Source organism: Terrapene carolina, unplaced genomic scaffold (genome assembly GCF_002925995.2).
Source record: "Terrapene carolina triunguis isolate 2854851 unplaced genomic scaffold, T_m_triunguis-2.0 Scaffold42, whole genome shotgun sequence".
Classification (NCBI taxonomy): domain Eukaryota; kingdom Metazoa; phylum Chordata; order Testudines; family Emydidae; genus Terrapene; species Terrapene triunguis.
This window is the reverse complement of record NW_020664393.1, coordinates 11,166,590-11,190,818: the sequence shown is the minus strand read 5'-3', so window position 1 is coordinate 11,190,818 and position 24,229 is coordinate 11,166,590. Positions and strand designations below refer to the sequence as shown.

The 24,229-nt window shown below is 38.9% G+C and overlaps 1 protein-coding gene across 2 annotated transcripts in view; it reads left to right on the top strand.

The window, feature by feature from the left end:
- The window catches only part of GRIK2 (glutamate ionotropic receptor kainate type subunit 2), a 568,360-nt gene that overhangs the window by 304,674 nt on the left and 239,457 nt on the right, over positions 1-24,229 (top strand). For both annotated transcript variants that reach the window (XM_024198431.1, XM_026652891.1), the window contains exon 9: positions 4,841-4,954. In XM_024198431.1, the coding sequence (XP_024054199.1) occupies positions 4,841-4,954 (114 nt within the window). The remainder of the gene's footprint in view (positions 1-4,840; positions 4,955-24,229) is intronic.

The following is a 24,229-nucleotide window of genomic DNA, read 5'->3' as shown; positions in this document are numbered from 1 at the left end:
ATGTCAACATTTTGAGGGTAATTCTGAAAATAACAGTGAAAGAACATTTGGTTAGTTATAAAAATCACATTTTATCTACAGTCTAAGTAGGCAATAAATTGCGTATAATCTATATTATGAAATATCCGTGGGTAAAGTCTCATTTGACTGACATACAGTAAACTCCTCTGTAGTCTAGACATGAACTCAGCCAAGCTCAGTTTCAAGATGAGTACAATACATGTCTTACAGAGTCTGAGGATTTGTATTAAATCAGATTGTTTCTGGCAAATATAGTAGCTTCGAAGGGAATATGAGGGTGTTCAAGAGGAGGCTAAACACTTGATTTCTTACATTTCCACAGAAAGTGGAATAGAATTTTTTCACACATAACTTTTGCTAGATTGTTATTGACATGACTAAAAGCAGATCTTTACAATGTGATATGTGGTAAAAGAAAAAGACCACTTTAAACATTTTACAGCAGATTTGTTGAGGCCATTCTGGAGCTTTCAGAAGAGCTAAGCTGAATCACTGCATTTTCCCAGATACTTTATATTAGATTACTATAGTATCTGTGAGCCCTCCTTTGCACAGTGATATTATTCTCTAGACCTGCGACTAACTGCTCATTTGTGAATTCTGGTAGTGTTTGCATTAGTCTTACACATTTTTTCTGGCACAAATAATTGTGCAAATTCAAACTTATTTTGTTCACGTTTGAAATTTTTTCCATGAACATTTGTGGGAGAAAACTCAGTTACTCTAATCTTTGTGGAAAGTGCATACAAGACGTTTGAGCACAAATGAAGCTAATTCATTTTAAAATGCAAGTGGATATTTCCAGATCATATCTTTTGGTATTTGCTGAACTCTATGTTATCCACACACTGAATATTTTTAGGAGACTTCTGATCATCTTTCAGTTTTTTATTATGTTTATATTGAGCCTGTGTCAGATAAATGTCATGAAAACCCTGTTAATATTGTAGTGAAAGGATCTATTTGATTGATTTACCCAGTGGAACTGTGTATATACACCTGCCTACAAATGACTGATTTCTCTTAGGCATAAGACTTACATTTCTGTTAGTAGAGATTAATTACATAACAATTAAGGCTCTACTTGAATTGCGGGATGATTGTCAAAAAATTGCAGTGGAGTTGCGGACAAGCCATGGAAAATTATGGAAAAGTAATAATTGCAGTAATAAAGTCTATCATTACTTTTCTGTGATTTTCTGGTGTCTGCCTGGGGCTGAAAATGGGAACACAAGGCTCAGAGCGGGGGTTTCCACTGTCACTGGCCCAGGGCTGAAAGCAGGGGCCTGGGCCTGACAGCGCCCCTCCCGCCCCCGGAGGCTCCCACCGTCAGCCCCGCACACGGCAGGGCTCCTACTGTCAAAATTGCAATGGAAGCCTAATATTGTGGAATCTGCAATTTCCACAATATGACAAGCTAAATAGGTCCTTAATAATAATATAATTCTGGGAGTAATATGAGTGTCTTATCTGTGATTCAATAAATATTTCTCCATTTCCTGCTCCTTGTCCCCTTCTGTTATGTTTGGTTCATGTGTCTCAGTACCTATAGCAACACCCCAAGACCTTTTTGACATTGCTGGCCGCCTTTCTGTTGGAGAACAATGTGAAAGTCATTGCTGAATATTGATCTCCAAGTAATCCAAAAGCTTAGTTTTTTTATAAATACATATCCTGTAGGAACTACAAATGTATGTTTTCTTTGGCTGCAACTAGAAATTGTGAGAGTTTAGGGCCTGTTTATGGACCCTTATTCACATGAGATTCTTACTCACAAGTGATGTCATGAGGCTAGTCACATAAGGCTACTTATGTGAATAAGGATTTGAAGATTATATTGTCCCTCCACCATTGTCTTAGATCTCATGATAAAGTTTTGCTCATAACTGCAATTGCTATGTAAACTTCCCTTTAAACATGTACCTTATAATACTCAACATGTTTAGATTGCCATAGAGAGGCTGGATTGCAATTATACATAATAAATTAGCTTGGTTTGATTCCACTACATTTTTGGCCTTAAGGGAATTATTTGTTTTCCAGTTTTCACTGAACATACGTTACTAAATCTATTCAGTTCTTAAGACTGCTTGAGAATTAAAACACTTGCACTAAACAAATTTACTGCAACGGATTTGGTGCCAAGGTTAATCTTCAACTTTTACTTTCATTCATGGAGAAATAGCTTTTAGTAGAATGTTGATATGCTGCATTACTTGCGAACAATAGCAGTGTCTGCCATATCTATGATATAAGTTGTTGAAGCTTTGCTCACCCAAAAGAGATAACGTGTAAAGTGGCACACCTATGGCAGTCTGGCCCTCCCTTTCCTTCAGTTTTTAAAATTCTTTATTCATAATTTTCAAAAAAGATAAACAGAATGCTGTAACATGCAACTATAATTATATCTATTTAGAGAAAACAGTAGGATATTTGTTTTTACACAAAGAAATTCTCCTTTAAATGATAGAACCACTTATGAGACTAGATAGGTTTGGTTAAGAAAAAAGCAAAATTCTAATGTGGTAATCCTCAGTGACTCACAAATGTGGTTAGATTAACCAAAACACATGTTATGTTGAAAGATGTAGTGGAAGAAATTACTTTAATTGCCTACGGGTATCAGAATTTTTAGGCAGGCTTAATAAAATAAAATATATGGTTTCCTGAATTTAAGATTTGAAATGGATAATGCATACATATGGGATTCCCATAAGTATCTCCTTAGATATCTGCATCTGCATTATTCATAGGTTTCAGAGTAGCAGCCGTGTTAGTCTGTATCCGCAAAAAGAAGAGGAGTACTTGTGGCACCGTAGAGACACCTGTTCATGCTCTCTGTATGTGTGTATATATATCTCCTCAATATATGTTCCATTCTATATGCATCCGAAGAAGTGGGCTGTAGCCCACGAAAGCTTATGCTCTAATAAATTTGTTAGTCTCTAAGGTGCCACAAGTACTCCTCTTCTTTTTGCATTATTCATAGACTACTTTCCTGAGACCAGGCTATAATTGCTGAATATGCTGGAAAGATCGTGAAGATTAACCCAACCCAATCCTACCTAACTCACTCTTGAACAGGAACAGCATTAACAAACCCAGGTCACCCCTAGTCTTAGCCTCCTCTTCCCCAGCTCCCACCTTATCTCTCCCCTTCTTGCCAGTTCTCTTCTACAAGTGACCTATCACGGCTTTCCCCAACATCTCTGCACTTTCATGGGTGGCTGAGTGATGGAGGCAGCAGCAGAAGGAGGCAGGGAGCAGTTCCTTCCCTTCCCTGCCTGGGCTCCTGCTGGTTCCTCATAACCCCAGGATTTTGCTGCTTTCTTAGCCAGTGGGTTGTGCATTTCTGATTGCCCCCTTGCAACCGATTTCCAGGTTACGTTTGACTGACTGGGCAGCACTGCTTTAGAGCCCCGTGGTCTGAAAGTCTGGAAATGCAGTAATAGTTACTCCTTCCAAGGGATACTCCCATGTAAAAACTGAAACATGCTAGTATGTAAGGTTATTCAAGTTCCTTACTTACTCTGATTTAAAGGCTGTCCATCTTATTTTCCAGAGGGGTGAGTGGCAGGGAAGAGAGCTCACATCAGTGTATGAAATGTAGGTTAAGGTCCTTCCTGAACAAAAACTGACCTGAGTGGCTCTACTGTATGTGTGTGTGGGGGGGGGGGGGGGGACAGGGGCCCCCTGGGGGGGGGGGGGGGGGGGGCAGCAGCCCATGTGTGGGTGGTGGGTGGTGGTGGGGTGTACGGCAACCCCTGCTGGAGTGAGGAAAAGGAAAACAAATACCGCTTCCTGAGGGTCTCCCCCACCCCACCCCAGAGAAAGGGAAAGCGAGAAGCTCAGGGGTGGCAACAGCATGGGAGGTGGAAGGGGAGGGATGGGAGTGTGATTGGGGTCCCCGGTGGCTGAGGTGTGGCACCACCTCACCAGGTACAGGAATTGACTGAGCCAGTATAGGGGGGACCACTCTATGACACCAGGCTCAGCTCCCACAGTCCAAGCATCAGGTTGGACACTGACTGGGCCCTTCAGGCATGACTGCCCCAATTTTGTCGGTGTTCTGATTGGGGACTATACACCATAATGAATTAAAATAAGACAAAAAAACCAAAATAGTCTTACACCTAAAGAGAAGTGCTAAGGTATGGATTTACCACTTGGTTATTCGAATTTTACACTCGTGTAACTATTGATTTTAGTGGAGTTATACAGGCATAACACTGGAGTAACTCAGCCGCATAAGACACAACCTGAACTCCTTACTTAGGCAAAACTGCTATTGACTGTTTCTGGGATAAGGACTTCAAGGCCCTAAGTGTCAGAAGATATATGTACAGAATCTTATCAGAAAATCAATCACACTATTCTACTTAATAAAATTTGAATCTTCCCCGTTATATTTTCTCCAAAATATCTTTTTTTGCCCTTATGCTAACTATGATGAGAAGGGATAAATCCATTTACAGAAGGGATACTGTATGCTCTGCAAATGAATTTCCCCTCAGCTATCAAGTTATCATCAGAGGCGGTTTATCTTGGAGAATGAAAGTTTAAATGGGAAATTAAGCACTCAGAGTGACTTTAGAAATTCTTTGCATCATTTTGCCCTTAATGTCACACTTCACCAGACACACTTTGAAGTGCAGTGAATCATACTTTAAACAAGCAGACTTTAATATAACGACAGCAGATAATGCAGTAGAGGTGAATAATAAGTGTTAGCAGTCTTAACTTCTCCTTTCAGTATTCTCTCCTAGGTGCCTAATAGAACTGATGGACAATTTATAAAGTGCATATGCTGTTTTTATAGATTGGAACTTGGGATCCAGCAAGTGGCCTTAACATGACAGAGAATCAGAAAGGAAAACCAGCAAACATCACAGACTCCCTATCCAATCGCTCTTTAATTGTTACTACCATCTTGGTAAGTAATTATATTTGCATTCCTTTTCTGGAAATATGGATGTACATGAAAGTGGATAGAAAAAGCTGTACTAATTACTTTGGTAATGAACAGTATGTCATGTATTTACAGTTATTTAGCAATTACTGTATAATGAATGAGCTACAGTGTTAATTTAGTCACGGATTTTTGTTCTGGTCTAAGCTGATGTAAATTTACTCTCACTTTAGTGCTATCTCATTTAATAACTTAGGTTTGCTTATTATTGGCTAAAAAAAATTGGGACAAAACAAATTAATCTAGACTTTTTTAAAGTCATATTTAGAAAAAAAAATGTGTTGATTCAAATGAACTTGAAAGATGATTAGGCCACTGACTCAAATTCAGAACATTGTCACTACTTTTGTCAGCCAGATAATGCTGTAAGGTTTTATTGTCACAAACAGTAGCAAGTTTTTTCAGTCTTTTTCATCACAATTATTATGAAAATTTTAAGTAAGCCTCCTTTTTAATCATATGAAAGGATTTTTATTCTTAGCAATTATCTTAAATTAAATGAACAATTTTCCTCAACATTATTTTCATCCTCATTACTAAATTAATACCAATGAGCCAGGTATTTTAACTTTCTTGTATGTATATTTTTAATGATAACACAAGTTAATATTCAGTAATATCTGTACTGTTATTTTAAAGCAGTAATTTTAATTTCAAACCAAAAGAAACTCTGAAAGTGTTTATGCTACTTGACTCCCACCATTCTGCAGTTACAGGTATCAGAATGCAACATACTATTCCTTTTATTGGACTAACTTCTGTTGGTGAAAAAGCCTCATAGAGCTCTTCTTCAATTCTGGGAAATGGTACTCACAGAGAATCACAGCTAAATGCAAAGTGGAACAGATCGTTTAGCATAAGTAGTTAGCAGAGATATTCCTGCTTCTGATGATTTGCTGGGAGAGGTTGGGGGTTGTTTGAAGACCAGAAGTGGGGGTTCATTGCATTCACTTCTGGGCTTCAAATAACCCACCCAACCTCTCCAAGTTCGTCATCAGAAGCAAGCTGTGCACAGATTGGGAGATACCAACTCAAAACATCTGCCTGAACAGATAATAATATATAATATATATGATGATATAAGACACAAACTTCCTATTATCTGAGGATGAACACTTTTCACAAAGCAATCACTCCTATCTGATCTATCAGTCCTCAGCCTTATAGGAAACCTGCACAACACTTTCAAAAGATGAGCCTGAGAGCTTAGATTCATAATTCTGCTAGACACTAAAAATTATGGACTGAACAGAGACATTGAGTTTATGGCTTATTAAACCAATCTGAAACCCACTAACCCCATTTTTTTTATGACTGCAGAGGTGTTAACAGGCCACTCCACCTGGAATGTGTACTAACTACTTATACTAAACAATCTGTTCCACCTGGCTTTTAGCTGTGACACTGGGAGTATCTTTTCCAGACCTGAAGAAGAGCTTTGTCTGGCTTGAAAGCTTGTCTCTCTCACCAACAGAAATTCGTCCAATAAAAGATATTAGTTTATTACCTCACCTACATTGTCTCTCTAATATCTTGGACCCAACATGACTGCAGCTATATTGCATGCACACTATTCCTCTAATTCTGCAGTCCAATCAGAAGGATGATTCTGTGCCTGTATCTGAACTAACAGTCAGACACTGCTGGCATCTTAGGTTTATTTTAAAATTTCAAATGGGATTTTTATAGGTTAATAGATTTTTAAAGCCAAAAGGGAGCATTGTGCTCATCTAGTTTGACCACTTTGCATAACACGAGCCATAGAAGTTTACCTAATAATTTTTGCGTCTCGCCCAAAAACCTGTTTGAACCAAAGCATATGTATTAGAAAAATATCCATTCTTGATGTAAAGACTCCAAGTGATGGGGACTCAACCAACATGCCTTGGGAACCTGTTCCAGTGGTTAAATATTCTCAGTTAAAAATATGCAATTTATTTCCAATTTTAATATAGCTAACTTCCACCTCCAGCCATTAGATATTTTTAGAACTTTGGCTGCTATATTTAAAAGAACCCTGCAATATCATCATCTTCCTGTATAAGTAATTACAGTCCATGATCACATCGTCTCTTATGTTCCTTCTTCATAAGCTTTAGACTGAACTTTTTAGTCTCTTCTTGTAAGATGTGTTTTCAAGAATCATTCTTTCACTTCTTCCCTAAGCCCTCTCCAAGTTTTCAACATCCTTTTTTAAAAACGTGCACTCCAGAAATGGATGCAGTATTCCGGTAATGGTCTCACTAATGCCATATACTAAGCTAATAATGCTCTCCTCCCTGCTCATCCCCAACACTTCGTTTACACCCATTTTAGCTTTTTTTGCCACCATGTCACACTGGGAGCTCATATTCAACTGGTTATCAACAATGTTTCCAAAATCCTTTCCAAAGTTGCGGTTTTCCAGAAAATATAATACCCAGTCCAATTAGTATGGCCAACATTCTTTGTTCTTAGATGTATGTCCATGCATTTGGCAGTGTTAAAAGTCCTGTTGTTTGATTGCATCCATTTTACCAAGCAATCCAGATTGCTCTGTATCAGTGACCTGGCCTCCTCATTATTCACTACCCAACCAATCTTTGAATCATTTGCCAACTTCATCAGTAATTATTTTATATTTTCTTCCAGATCAGTGATAACAATATTGGTCCAAGAATAGGGTGACCAGATAGTAAGTACGAAAAACCGGGACAGGATGTGGGGGGTAATAGGAACCTATATAAGAAAAAGATTAAAAAATCAGGACTGTCCCTATAAAATCAGGACATCTGGTCACCCTATCCAAGAACCAAACCCTGCAGGATCCCACTAGAAACATCCCCTCTAACTGGGGATTCTCCATTAACAATTATATTTTGAGATCTATTGGTTAGCAAGAACATAAGAACATAAGAATGGCCATACTGGGTCAGACCAAAGGTCCATCCAGCCCAGTATCCTGTCTACTGACAGTGGCCAATGCCAGGTGCCCCAGAGGGAGTGAACCTAACAAGTAATGATCAAGTAATCTCTCTCCTGCCATCCATCTCCACCCTCTGACAAACAGAGACCAGGGACACCATTCCTTACCCATCCTGGCTAATAGCCATTAATGGACTTAACCTTCATAAATTTATCTAGTTCTCTTTTAAACCCTGTTATAGTCCTAGCCTTCACAACCTGCCCAGGCAAGGAATTCCACAGGTTGACTATGAACTGTGTGAAGAACTTCCTTTTATTTGTTTTAAACCTGCTACCCATTAATTTCATTTGGTGGCCCCTAGTTCTTATATTATGGAACAAGTAAATAAATAACTTTTTGCTTATTCACTTTCTCCACACCACTCATGATTTTATATACCTCTATCATATCCCCCCCTTAGTCTCCTCTTTTTCAAGATGAAAAGTCCTAGCCTCTTTAATCTCTCCTCATATGGGGTCCGTTCCAAACCCCTAATAATTTTTTGCCCTTCTCTGAACCTTTTCTAATACCAGTATACCTTTTTTTGAGATGAGGAGACCACATCTGTACGCAGTATTCAAGATGTGGGTGTACCATGGATTTATATAAGGGCAATACGATGTTCTCCGTCTTATTCTCTATCCCTTTTTTAATGATTCCTAACATCCTGTTTGCTTTTTTGACTGCCGCTGCACGCTGCATGGACTTCTTCAGAGAACTATCTACGATGATGCCAAGATTTCTTTCCTGATTAGTTGTAGCTAAATTAGTTCCCATCATATTGTATGTATAGTTGAGGTTATTTTTTCCAATGTGCATTACTTTACATTTATTTCATTTGCCATTTTGTTGCCTAATCACTTAGATTTCTGAAATCTTTTTGAAGTTCTTCACAGTCTGCTTTGGTCTTAACTATCTTGACCAGTTTAGTATCATCTGCAAACTTTGCCACCTTACTGTTTACCCCTTTCTCCAGTTCATTTATGAATAAGTTGAATAGGATTGGTCCTAGGACTGACCCTTGGGGAACACCACTAGTTACCCCTCTCCATTCTGAAAATTTACCATTTATTCCTACCCTTTGTTCCCTGTCTTTTAAACAGGTCTCAATCCATGAAAGAATCTTCCCTCTTATCCCATGACAACTTAATTTACGTAAGAGCCTTTGGTGAGGGACCTTGTCAAAGGCTTTCTGGAAATCTAAGTACATTATGTCCACTGGATTCCCTTTGTCCACATGTTTGTTGACCCCTTCAAAGAATTCTAATAGATTAGTAAGACATGATTTCCCTTTACAGAAACCATGTTGACTTTTGCCCAACAATTTATGTCCATATATGTGTCTGACAATTTTATTCTTTACTATTGTTTCAACTAATTTGCCCGGTACTAACGTTAGACTTACCAGTCTGTAATTGCTGGGATCACCTCTAGAGTCCTTTTTAAATATTGGCGTTACATTAGCTATCTTCCAGTCATTGGGTACAGAAGCTGATTTAAAGGACAGGTTACAAACCATAGTTACTAGTTCCTCAATTTCACATTTGAGTTCTTTCAGAACTCTTGGCTGAATGCCATCTGGTCCCGGTGACTTGTTAATGTTAAGTTTATCAATTAATTCCAAAACCTCCTCTAGTGACACTTCAATCTGTGACAATTCCTCAGATTTGTCACCTACAAAGGACGGCTCAGGTTTGGGAATCTCCCTAACGTCCTCAGCCGTGAAGACTGAAGCAAAGAATTCATTTAGTTTCTCTGCAATGACTTTATTGTCTTTAAGTGCTCCTTTTGTATCTCGGTCATCCAGGGGCCCCACTGGTTGTTTAGCAGGCTTCCTGCTTCTGATGTACTTAAAAAACATTTTGTTATTACCTTTTGAGTCCAAGAAGCAGTCATTTAAAGTATCGAGAAATTTTGTCTCTGCATTTTGTCCTGAGGTGACATGTACCCAGTCAATATGGGGATAATTGAAATTCCCCACTATTACTGAGTTCTTTATTTTGATAGCCTCTCTAATCTCCCTTAGCATTTCATCATCACTATCACTGTCCTGGTCAGGTGGTCGATAATAGATCCCTACTGTTATATTCTTATTAGAGCATGGAATTATTATCCATAGAGATTCGATGGAACATGTGGATTCATTTAAGATTTTTACTTCATTTGAGTCTACATTTTCTTTCACATATAGTGCCACTTCTCCTCCCCCCCCCACACACGACCTGTTCTGTCCTGCCAATATATTTTGTACCCTGGAATGATTGTGTCCCATTGATTGTCCTCACTCCACCAGGTTTCTGTGATGCCTATTATATCAATATCCTCCTTTAACATGAGACACTCTAGTTCACCCATCTTATTATTTAGACTTCTAGCATTTGTGTACAAGCACTTTAAAAACGTGTCACTGTTTATTTGTCTGTCCTTTTCTGATGTGTCAGATTCTTTTTTATGTGAATGTTTCTTGTCTGATCTGGCCCCTACTTTATCCTCTTCCATCCTCTCCTCCTAACTAAAACCTAGAGACTCTCTATCAATAGACTCTCCTCTAAGAGAAGTCTCTGTCTGATCCACATGCTCCTCTGCAGCAATCAGCTTTCCCCCATTTCTTAGTTTAAAAACTGCTCTGCAACCTTTTTAATGTTAAGTGCCAGCAGTCTGGATCCACTTTGGTTTAGGTGGAGACCATCCTTCCTGTATAGGCTCCCCCATCCCAAAAGTTTTCCCAGTTCCCAATAAATCTAACCCCTCCTCTCTACACCATTGTCTCACCCACTCATTGAGACTCTGAAGCTCTGCCTGCCTACCTGGCCCTGCGCGTGGAACTGGAAGCATTTCTGAGAATGCCACCATAGAGGTCTTGGATTTCAGTCTCTTCCCTAGCAGCCTAAATTTGGCCGCTAGGACATCTTTCCTACCCTTCCCTATGTTATTGGTACCTACATGTACCACGACCACCGGCTCCTCCCCAGCACTACACATAAGTCTATCTAGATGCTTCAAGAGATACGCAACCTTCACACCAGGAAGGCAAGTCACCATACGGTTCTCCCGTTCATCACAAACCCAGCTATCTACGTTTCTAATGATCGAATCTCCCATTACTAACACTTGCCTTTTCCTAGTGACTGGAGTTCCCTCCCCCGGAGAGGTAACTTCAGTGCGAGAGGATACCCCAACATCATCTGGAAGGAGGGTCCCAACTATGGGAAGGTTTCCCTCTGCTCCCATTGACTACTCTCCTTCCCTGAGTCCTTCATCCTCCTTAACAGCACAGGGTCTGTCTGACTGGAGTGTTTTATAGTGTTTTACAGTGTCCCGGAAAGCCTCATCAACATACCTCTCTGTCTCCCTTAGCTCCTCCAGTTCCGCCACCCTGGCCTCCAAAGCCCGTACGCGGTCTCTGAGGGCCAGGAACTCCTTGCACTGAATGCACACATACGCCACCCGCCCACAGGGCAGGTAATCATACATGCTACACTGAGCGCAGTAAACAGGATAACCCCCACTCTGCTGCTGGGCTTCTGCCTGCATTCTTTTCTACAGCTACCTAGGTTAATTATAGGGTTTTTGTTTAAATCAAGAAGTTTTGATTATAGTTTAGCAAGATTTTAATCAATTTAGCATATGTGTCATATTGATTTAGTATAGTGGTAATAATTTTAGTCAGAATGCTGGCTTTGCAAAAAAGTAAAATCCATCAGTGCAATTAGTGGTTTTGCCTGTATGTCCCACAGGTGTGCATTAGAATGGCCACATAAGTTTATAACTGGGGCAAATTCCCAGGGTAGACAAGAACTACATTTTCTTAAGGATAATTTTTGGTTGCTAGTTGTGTAGACATCTGTGCTCATCCCACACTTCCAGATGGAATGCATAATTAAGAAAAGAAATCGGAGGATATTCAAATGGGTGTTACTAGCTGCTCATTTGTAGTGCAGTAATTGCCTTTTTACACCTCAATTACTGTTTGCTGAAGGCTTGGGTAACTAATAACTCTTGTTAACTGAAAACAAAAGAAATGGGGAGGGAGGTGCTCAAAATAATTAAAGGTCCAAAAATCTCTTCTGCGTCTATTGATATATAAGTAGGCTTGGAAAGATTATATTTTTATCAGTAAAAGTCGGTAAATGTCGACTTCACCGTACACACACAAACTGACAAAAAAGATTTCCATTGATAATCAAAATGTACAGGTAGGCAAAGTAAGAAAAATGCTGCTTTATAATTATTATAGTTTGATTGAGGGATATTTACTTTTTATGTTTTGACATGTGATGTTGACATTTTGTGTTTTAGTGTTTTGCAAAGCTTTAACATTTTGAATGTCAATGTCTATTGTCATTAAATAATTATTGTCTGTCCCCCTCCCATTGTTTCCCACAACTCTGAAGATTTAAATTGATAAAAATCAGAAACCTAGAATTTTGTCCAACTGTGAAAATTTAAAGGAATACAATTAAAAAATGCTTACAAACAAATGTCAATATTATCCAGCAAAATTATAACAAATAAAAATTGAATTCTGCCAAGTGTATAAATATGGTGGTTTGTTTTGAATGCACAGAGAGTAGGTGTGGTGCCTTGCATTTGTGGCATCGTTTATTTGTGTTTAATAAATGTATTTTCACGTAAGAAACATATTATTATCTTTGTTCTCCGGACAGTCAACATAGTGGGCAGGAGATTTTTTTTCTCTTTTTATTTCACTATATTATACTAGTGAAGTTTCAGCTATACAGCCCACTGCAAAAGACTGCATGTGTGGGACAAAGCTATCCAAAATAATGGAAAATTTAAAATCACAGAGGAGAGTACTAGCCAGTTATAGCTTTAGGGATCCCTCCAAAAGTGTCTGTAGCAGGTTCTGTAATAGCAATCAACCTAATTTAGAGGCCCATGTTTGTTGTGCTGCTACTCCTGTTAATGTTTCTGCTTTGTCCAGTGTCACTAGGGTACCATCAAGGAAGAATATAGCCCCTGAAGGGCAGCGTGGTATCAGTGCTGGCTGCTAACTGGAGAAAACAAAGATAGTGTGGAAAGCTACACAGCTGGCATGCCAGCTGTATGCCATTGCTGATCCATCTGTAACACATGGTATATGCCAGCCACTTTGCTAGATGCTACATGGATAGGCAGGGAATCTGTGAGAGAGAGTCTCCAGTGCAACTATCGAAATGCAAAGACATAGCATGGAAAACATAGTTTTCGCTTTAATTCTGCACTTTTATTTCCTTTCTTGCATTTTAAAATATTGTTAGAAAAGACCACTTGGCTCAATTACCCTGACAGTCTGGATTTTGCAATAGGACTAATACCTCATTTAAATCAGCCCCATTACTGTCCTGTGTATGTATTACGTGCATGGATGATACCTTGGTTATTTTCCTTGGCTGTCTGGTCTGCTTGCCAAGAGCTGTTATTTTTAAGAACCTTATTTCTGCTTGTTTCTCTACCTTCTAAAATTCCAGACAGTGCTCTGCTTTCCTTTTATATAGTAAAGGTGGTTGCAGGTGGTTTAAAGATTGTGACTCTGACCTGCCTCCTACCTTGTCTTTTGTAGATGGCTTTATATGCCCAGAGAAAAAATAAACAAACTGGTGTTTCATAGATTCTAAGGCAAGAAGACACCACTGCATAGCACAGGCCATAGGAAGCAAAGGCTGCCAGGAACCTTCAGGGATATCAACACTGCAGGTGGGAGTGAGTCTCCCAGCCCATGTAGAGAAACTCATAGTTCAAACTATCATGCTAAGAATAGCAGCATGGACATTGCAGTGTAGACATAGCCAAAGTGTCCAATGTAAGCCCAGGGTTAGTAGAACTTGAGTTAGCAGACCCTGAGATTGTTAACCTAGCTTGAGCATCTGTACTCATTTGCCTAGGGAGGTTGTGGAATCTCCATCTCTGGAGATATTTAAGAGTAGGTTAGATAAATGCCTATCAGGGATGGTCTAGACAATATTTGGTCCTGCCATGCGGGCAGGGGACTGGACTCGATGACCTCTCGAGGTCCCTTCCAGTCCTAGAATCTATGAATTAGAATTGTAGAATCCTGGGTCCTAACCTGGGGCTCCGAGGTCTACACTTCATTATGGGGGCGCTCTCATATCCCAAACTTCCTAGCACCCTCCCTCAATGTAGCCACCTTTTGTTCATGGTGCAGTGTGGGAAAACTTGATTGTCCACCAAACCTGATTGTCCAAAGGACATAGTCAGCCCATGGGATTGTGGGAAACTTTTGGCAGACTCCAGAGCACAAGTCAGAGCTACATCTACACTGCTGGGTCCCAGCATGACTGAGGTTCAAACACTCCACCCCCATGAGGTCCTGAGACTCTGGGTTAGCACAATTTGTTTGTAGACAGAAGGGGGATTAGACCTGAGCCTGAGTTTGAACCTTGAGTTTACGTTGCAGAGTAGACATACCCTACGGGTCTGAGTTGGGTAGCTAGCCTGAGTCTTCGCTGGAGCTGCAATGTTCACATTGCTATTTTTAGCATGCTATCTCAAGCCCTGCAAGCATGAGTCTGGCTACCTCGGCTGGAAGGCATTCTCACAGCTGCAGTGTAGACTACTCCAGAGCCAGCTCTTCCATGCTCCTGGGCTGCTCATCTTCTTACCTGATGGACTGCCCGAGCTCCAAGAAGCTTGGAGAGGCTTGGAAACCTTTCAAAAAAGGTCTAAACTAAATGTCAGAATTCTTGTTCTGTGGAAATATTTAAATTTTGGGGTTTGACCCATTCTGGAATGTTTGTAGTGTGTGCGGTGTGGTTTTTTGTTTTGGAATTTCCCACTGAATGGAAATTCCAGTTTCTGGCCAGCTCTAGTTCTGATAAACCCTCTGAGAACTTCACAGTCTGTTGCTGAGGTCACCTTAAACATATTAAATGCCTTTGTTTGCATAATTTGTTCATGGACTGAGGGAACTCTGGAATTATGTGGCTTTGGCTTTGTACATACACCTTATATGTTTGTGATGCCTTATAATTAGGCCTCTGATGTGAAAGCTATCTAATGTTCAACCTTTATGACAGTAATAGCTCCATAATGACATTTATTTATCTGTGCTGAGTGTCAAAGTATGACATCACTTGTATATTTGAAATGCCCCCTATATTTTGAGTAATTGTCCCAAATGGTTGTCCTCACTTTCAGCAGAGATGTGTTTTTCCAGCAACTGCATATAATGGGCAGGTGTAGTTTTCTGATGTAATAGAAACTATTGCACTTCATTCTACATGTTATAGGAGTGTGCAAATCAGTCTTTTAGCAAGAATAAAATACTTTATTTAGCTACTTTTCTATTGTTCACATTTTTAAAAAAAGCAACATTTGAATTTTAACATGGTTCTTCAATGTTAATATCTGTAACAAAAAAGCAACTAAAGATCAGGCTTTTTTTCTTAAGATAGGACAATTTTAGAATGAACACAGACCTATTGTCAGGCAAATGTCCATTTTCCAAGAAGAAACAATCATTTTTACAAATTTGAGTGTTTTCAACATTTTTTATTTTGCTTTTAATTTTAAACACCTAATATTTTCTTTAGTTTTACAACATAGCTCCCAACCTGTGGAAGCCAAGTATGCATTATATGTATCCATGCAATATTCCATATGGAATTACATTAGGGATATGTAAAACCTAGTTTTACAAGAATTTCTTCCACATTTGTGAGAAAAAGCATAATTATTTCATGTGCAAGGAACTGCAGGCTTATATTTAATGTCTGTTTTTTTCCTCTTTCATTCCATGACGGTGGTGCTGCATACTAAGGAAAGAGTTTTTTATCTAGCCATCATAGTTCATTTGCTGATCATTTATTTGTGTGGTCAAGCAACCTATTTTGAGAAATTGATGAATCAAGTAATATTTGATATCTTCTGGGTGTTTTAACCTTAGAAAATTGCTTGTATCTCCTTAAAAGACTAATTTATTCTAATTTAACATGGTGGTGTCTGTCAGGAAAGGTCTAGATCACCCTTTTTTTTCTAGCAGACAAATTGTAGTCTTGACACTTACTCCATACGTTATGCTGCTCAAAATGTGAAGAACTTGTGTTGAAAATCTCCCTTGTGCTGAGACCCAGCACAATGGCTGTGTACCATGTAAGCCTTCAGAATAGGGTTTAAGTGTAACTTACATGGTACACAGAGCTTGTGCTGACCCACCGGACATACACAAATGTCATCTATAATGCATATGTTCTATGTTACTCTTAAAAAAGATATACACAAGGGTTGAAAGGAACCTGTGTGTATGAAGGAATGCACTGCCATTAGTACAGACTACAGTAATTTGGAGTCTGTGCAGCAAGATCAAAATATAAGTTATTTTTCTCCAGTATATACCTTCTAATGAAAGTCACTTGCTGAGCTAAAGGATCACATGAGCTTTGGGAGAAAGGATGTCCATGCAGTTAAGACTCTGGATAGTGAATCAGAAGTGTTTGCTCTGATTTCCAGGTCTGTAACACACTTACTAAAGGACATTGGACAAGTTATCCATGATCTTATTGGTGCCTCAGTCCCGTCTCTGAAATGGAGATGATAATACTTTCCTCCTCACAGGAATGTTGTGGGGATCAGTTTGTTACCGACATATCATGTGGGGTCTGGAAGGGATCTGTCCTGGATCTGATACTATTCAGTATTTTCATTAATAACTTGGATAATGTAGTGGTGTGTATGCCTTAACATTTGCAGATGACTCTAAGCAGGGCACTTTGGATTAGAATTCAAAATAACGTTGTCAAATTGGAGAATTGGTCTGAAATCAACAAGATGACATTCAGTGAAGACAAGTGCGAAGTAGTAGACCAGGAGTGGGCAACCTTTTGCACACAGCCCATCAGGGTAATCCGGAGGTGGGCCACGAGACATTCTGTTTACATTGACCGTCCACAGGCACAGCTCCCAGTGGCTGCAGTTCGTTGTTCCTGGCCAATGGAAGCTGCGGGAAGCGGCGGCCAGCAAATCCCTGAGGCCCGCACCGCTTCCTGCAGCTCCCGTTGCCCGGGAACGGTGAACTGCGGCCAGTGGGAGCTGTGGGGGGAGGTGTGCCTGTGGACGGTCAACATAAACAGAATGTCTCGTGGCCCACCTCCAGATTACCCTGATGGGCTGTGTGCTGAAGGTTGCCAGCCCCTTTCGTAGACTTAAGAAATAAAAATGAAACACACAACTACAAAATAGAGAGTAACTGGCTAGGCAGTAGTACTGCTGAAAAGGCTACAGAGCAGTGGTTTTCCACCTGTGATCCATGGACCCCTGCAGGTCCACACACTATGTCTAAGATTTCTAAAGGGGTCTTCACCTCCATTTGAAAATTTTTAGGAGTCCACAAATGAAAAAAAGGGTTGAAAACCCCTGCTATTGAGTTTATAATGGACCACAAATAGAATATGAATCAACAGTGTGATTCAGTTGGTGAAAAGGTTAATATAATTCTGGGGGGTATTAACAGGAGTTTCCTATGTGAGACATGGGAAGTAATTGTCCCAATCTACTCGAGTACTGTGTCCAATTATGGGCACCACATGTTAGTTAAGATATGGACAAATTGGAGAGAGTCTAGAAAAGGGCAACACAAAAGGTAAAAAGTTTAGAAAACCAGACCCATGAGGAAAGGTTAAAAACCCGGGCATACTTAGTCTTGACAAAAGAAGACTGAGGGAAGACTTGACAACAATCATCAAATTTGTTAAGGACTGTTAAAAAGAGGATGGTGATCAACTGTTTTCCATGTCCACTGAAAGTAGGACAAGAAATAATGGGTTAATCTGTAGCAAGGGAGATTTGGGTTAGATACTAGGAGAAACTTTCCAAGTATAAGGATAGTTAACCACTGGAATAGGCTTCTAGGAAAGATAGTGGAATCCCATCACTGGAGGGTTTTTAAAACAGGGTGGACAAACACTTGTCAGGGATGGTCCTGTCTCAGAACAGGGGGCTGGAGTGATGACCTCTTGACATCCCTTCCAACCCAACTTTTCTATGATTACTGTTTGTGAAGACCACAGAAATAAGTGCCTCCAGAAAAATGCTGATACTGCCTGTTGGATGAGAAACACAATCCTATTCTGTGTTTTTTCCACAGTATTGCAGATTTTCTAAAGATGCATCAGAAGAGCAGAACATTTTGCTTCTCATTATAATGAGAACTAATAAAGACTTTGATGTTCTTTGATTATCACACAAGGTGTATGATTCAGTTCAGCTGAAAGTAGGTTAAGTCTATGCAGTGTGTAACAATTTAATGATTTTGCATTCTGTAGTTTGAATGAATTAGTTTTGGTAAAAATAGGATTCCACTCAAACATATTCTGCTTTGGTGGAACTGCAGTTTAGCAAGCTTGTCTGGGATGCAGTCCAATTAATTTACAATCTGGCTAAAGTTAAAAGTTTGTTGTTGGGGTAAAATATTTTATTTAAGCGCTTAGGTGAGGATGACAGTGCTGGAAAGCTGAACTCTGTTTTCAGTACTTTAAGCCATGATGCATGGAAGTATAATGATGGTTACACACTTCAGAACCAGAAAGGTCACATGAGGCCGACTTCTAAACTGTACCTTAAAGGTGCCAGACAAAGACATGCACAATGGGCTTGTGTCAATGACAATGCTATATTGAACCTGTAGAGAAATCCTGCTTTGCTGTTCATTTGTCCCTGGCCATGGCACCCATACCAAAAATACCCTTGCCCAAATGGCTGTGAGGGGTCAGAATAAGACATTAAATTTCTTTGATTGGTTGTAGCTGTTGAAGTACTTCATTTTTTCATATTGCATTCTGACTGCTAAATGTGAAAGCCCTTTGTGTACCCCTTACATATGACATAAATGTCAATTAGATATGGCAGCATTTTAACTCCAGTAGTCATAGTGAGCAGAACTAAAGATTAAAATTCCCAGCTCTAACAATGGCAAGTCATCAGGAAAATAATCTTCTTCCCAGTAGCAGGACTTTTTTATTATTATTTTTAAGTGGAAACAAAATACAATACAGACTCTCTCCAACTAGGAGGGAGAAAAAGAATGCAACCTCAGTTCGTAGGAAAATGTATGTCACCAGAGGGAAGTGTTTATGAGGAATCTATAGTCAACAAATAAATAAAAAAAAATTTTAGAATAATTTCAAATAGTGATTTCATTAAAGCAATTTGCAATCTGCCAAACATTGAGCAAAGAACAGAAAGTGTAAAGTTCACTACATACATTGTTACTACTTATTCATGCTGCTAGTGAATAGATAGTTTTTAAAACCTGAGTTCAGCATTCCACATATCTCTGCTAAAATAGATTATATCAGTGTGTGGAGCTGCATTGTCTGATATAGAGGAGAGGATTATTAGTGACTGATTTTTAATCTATGCGCCCGCCCCCAAGGAGGTAGATCTAAGCGACCAGCAATAATATTTTATTATTCCATTTTTCTTAAGCCTTAAAATAAAGGCTTTGTCTTAAAATAAAAAAGCCACTTTGAATCCATAAAGATACATTTGTCACTTTTTTGTGTTAGCAAAGCTTTAGAATATATATATATAAAAAAACTCGAAGCCTGTGTTTTGTCTTCTGGCAGGTAATAATTACCACTTTGCATAAATCGTTGCTGTCATTCCTAATGACATTCACTTTCTAGTTTAAATATGATAAATAGAAATACATTTAAATAAACATTTTTATTGAAATCATTTGTAAAAGAAAGGAGAGAGAGAGAGAGAAAACAAATATAAACAACCTTTCAGCTGAATTTAAATTACACAGTCTGATTCAGGAAGTCGGCATTTCAAAGATGGCCCATATCACCCAGCTAACTGTATGTTGAAAAATTAAAATTAGTTTGTAAAACCACAGTTCTAATCTGATGTCTAGAATGATCATAATACATTAGAAGCTTCTTTGTTGCATCGATGGGAATTTATTTTAGTGATTCCAATTAGAAAAAAAAGACAGTTTACCAATGCTTGTGGTAGATTCTTCATCACTGGCAATTTTTAAATACAGATTGGGCTTTTTTTTTTCTAGATGAGATGCTCTAGTTCAAACAGGAATTAATTCAGTGAAGTCTTATGACCTGTGTTATAAAGGAGGTAGGACTAAATGATCACAGTGGCCCTTTATGGCCCTATAGTCTAAGAATAAATGAAAAAATATTTCTTTAGTGAAATAAATGTGAAATGAACTGAATAGCTAATATATTGATATTCCCAATTTTTTAAAAATAAACTATGCTCTTGAGACAGCCAGATGGCTTGGCAGCCACTTCCCAAATATCAAAGACTCAGGTTGGGGAATGACTTAGGAATGGCCCTTTTGTGATATCCACATGTTGGAATCTAAAGGTAATGTAACATCTAAAACATTTATGTCATCAATAACCAATAAAAGAGACTAGTACATATAGTAAACTTTGTCATTGGCATTCTGACTCTTAGCACCCTTAATGCTAATTTTTCCAAACTGAGCACCTACAGTGCACTGGCAAAATATGCATGCCCACGTGCAGAAGGATAATTACTTTCCCCAGATGAACACGTTAGCATACAAACTCCTATTTACATACACAATTACCCAAATTGCATATTTCAGGCTACTAACGGTTTCTGTGCCTATATCCTGCAGATGTAACTTAGGTGCTTAGCTTTGAAAAAACGTCCTTTACTGTTTACCTCAAGTTTCTAATAAACTTTAGAGTGGAATATGTAGTTACACTGCCATCTTGGGCTCTGGCGTTATGGACATTTTCTCTTCTGTGGAAAATGTTGTGTCTCCAGTTCCTATCTCTCTTTCCCCCCTAGCATTTGATCCACTCTGCTCCCTGCATCCCTGCCACTTCAGAAAACAAGCATGGACTGTGCTACATTTGAGTGATCACAAATATCATGTGACATCATTCTTAGGTGCTGGCCCCTCTGCCACTTGATGGCATGCCAGGAACATGTTTTCAATTTTCGGTTGTTGTTTTTTAACCTGTTTTTATGAAAACATTATGAAAGTGTTTTTGCTATAAAATTAGATATATAGTAGTATACCTGCTTTTGAACCCACATAATTCAAGTTCATTAAAGGCTTCTTGTAAATTTACACCATTCTAAATCTTGGTGTAACAAAATCAAGTCACTTAATCGCTCAGTGCCAACTGAAAAATGGGGATAGTGATATTTTATTTCTCCCACCCTCTATATATCTTATCTTTTCAGATGGCAAGCTCTTCTATTGTATGTACAACACCTAGTGTACTGCAGTTCCAACCTTGATTGGAGCATGTCGACATTATTGTAATACAAATAATAATATGAATAAAAGAAGGGAAAAACTCACCATTTGGTTAATACACATTATTTACCAGTGATTCTCTGAACCCCAGAGAGCCTTCTCATTTTTCACTGTTACTTCCCTTCAACATTCTGCTTTTCTGTCTGTTTTCTAGTGTATGTAAACTGGGAAACATTTCTGTCACTAAGGGCTTGTCTCCACTTACAGCGCTGCAGCTGGAGCACTTAGTGAAGATGCTACCTACACCAACAGGAGAGCATCCCCCATCGGCATAGGTACTCCACCTCCTTGAGAGGCAGTAGCTATGTCAACAGGAGAAGCCCTTTCATAGACATATTGCTGTCTATCCTCGGGGGTTAGGTTGGTATAACAACATTGCTCAGGATGTGGTTTCCACACCCCTGAACGATGTAGTTGTACCAACCTACGTTCATAGTGTAGACCAGGGCTAAGAGTCAAAATGCTGCTCATTCCTTCTGAGGGAGAGTAATTAGACAAATTAGCAAAGGCAAATGTGCGCCTATATCATTGAGTGGAGACTTGACAGTCTCTGATCTTCAGTCTCCTTCCTTACTTAAAAGAGAGGTTATTATTGTTCTGTGTCTTAATAATGAAGATCAAAAGAAGTCTGTGCAGAAACTGTCTTGAGATTGTCTTTTAAGTGGAAAAACACTGACAGTATCCTTTCCCTCTAAACTGTGTGCTTCTCAGGAGCCAACAACATATACCTTCCTGTATTGCAGGCTGTAACAAAGAGCCACTCAAGCGAGACAGTTTCAGATAGCTGCCAAAACTATTTTTTATTTTACTTGTCAAAGGAGTGCCCACCTTTTCGGAACACTTTTTTTTCTGTCTCCATGTAAGGAATGATTTTCCTAACCATGCCAATAATGGTATTTTTTGAGATTTAAAATCTGTGCTATCAGCCCCTCCCCACCCCCACACACATATCAGGACTTGAAACCATAAAATTACATGCTTTAAACCATAAAATTATATGTTTATTCCTATAATTTATTTCATGTTTTGGTATTCCCCAGCTAAGGAAGAAAAATGAAGATTGTTCTTGTAACTTTATATTAACTGTTAAAATGCAATAGTGAAAGACAATGGTGCCAATAATAAACAAAACAAAACTAAAACAGAATAATAAGTGGGTGAGGAAACAGAATCATGCTTTTCATGGGAATCTAGCTTCAGCTTTTCCTGTGGTATGATACACATCTCTATGGAATATCTGAGAGGCTTTGTTTGTTTGGGTTGAACTGATATTCACCTGTAGTCAGTTAAACTAAGTCATAAAACCTTGCTTCATGCCATTCAGTGGGAATTAACAAAGGTGGTATGGGGATGTTACTTTTCCCTGCTGTGATGGGAGTCTGTCGGAAAGGAACAAAAATACCTGTATCCTCTGTTTAGGTTAAAAAAATGTAAACGAGGTTTTCCAAATGTCCTTTAAGCAATATGGTTGTGTTCTTGCCTCCACTGCTTCTGCATTCACATTTACCTAAGTATTGACTTGATTTTGCTCCCTTTGCTGGTGAAGACCTTGAGTTACATGGTGGGAATTAAAGTGAGGAAGAGCATAAAGTTGTTGTTAATGAAAAAATTAACACTTTAATTAACAGTACTTTAAACCATGTAGTATGGATGCTGCTCCTACTTAATGTACATGAATTGTCTTAGTGAAAGAGTCTGGAACAAATCACCTAGGATGCCTCACAAGGAAAATAAACTTCTGAAGATAAACAGTTACCATTTCTAACTTCCTTAAAGAAATAGAAAATAGACAACTGTTGAGGTGTGTGTTATGGTGCCCTCTTTGGTGCATGGAAAAGTGCCATGTTAGACAATTAAATCACAACAAATTCAAGATAATCTGTCTTCGAAGGCAGCCAAAATGGCCTCTAGCTGAGCAGCGAGGCAATGAACAGAGACTGCAAGGAACTGTGGATCTTGGGCTAGCTGAGCTGTTCCTTTAGTTCATTTGACCTCTATTTACCAAGGTGCACAGAACATCAATTGCTCAAAATCATGCTATTTGCTCATGTGACCTCCCGCACAAACATATGTTGTCTGAGGCACATTGTATCTTTTTATCTATAACAGGCTATGATGTATTACTACTTGTGTACCAAGTGTTACGCTAGTGAACCAAATTCATAATTTACAAATGTCATTGAATATGATGCCAGCAGTTTTTAAGGAAAAGTCCACTGAGATTTTCAGCTGCATATTGCTTTTTATTAAGATTGGCTTTTTTAGATATACACACATTCTATAGATGCAGTTTTCTAAAATATTTCTTTCTAGGAAAATGTTTCATCACACAAAAGATTATGGAGATGCAGAGCAAATATGATATGGATCTAACACACACATAATATTGGGAGTCATCAGATAATCATTGTCAGTCTTCAAGACCTCTGAAAGCAAAGTCAAGTCAAATTACATAACATTAAATTCTTCGTAAAAAAGCTAGCAATCTGGAATTGGTTGTATGCAGCTTAGTGAGCTCTGTATATAAAAAGATCTCTCACCATTTCATTTTCAGTAACTGGACATTAAGAAATGAGTCAATAATATTCTCTCCCATCTCCGCAGACTTCTAGTATCCAATTTGCCTTCCTTTGTAAGTTGTTAATAACTGGTTCTCTATCATCTACTCTTCATGGTTTTCTGTTCTGATTTGTCTGTGCATGTTTCCTTCAGCAAGTTGCAGCCTGGCAGCTTTTGCAGCAACATGAAATGATGAAATGTAGCCGAAATAAAAATACTGTAAATCGTATGGTCCAGTATGCAGTCGACATTGGTTTCAGTTTGAAGTGGCTGAACTGGTTTGATTCTCAAAATTACTTTTGTGGCTCTTGCTCCTTCAATGGGTGCTTCCCTATTTGTATCCAGCCATCAGTGCTCAGACAGCAGGGATCACTGCAGCCATGCAAAGCATGTTCAGAGATAATATTGTAAGTTAGGTTCTCATATTGCAGTGAGCCTCCCAGTCTGGGTAAACAGT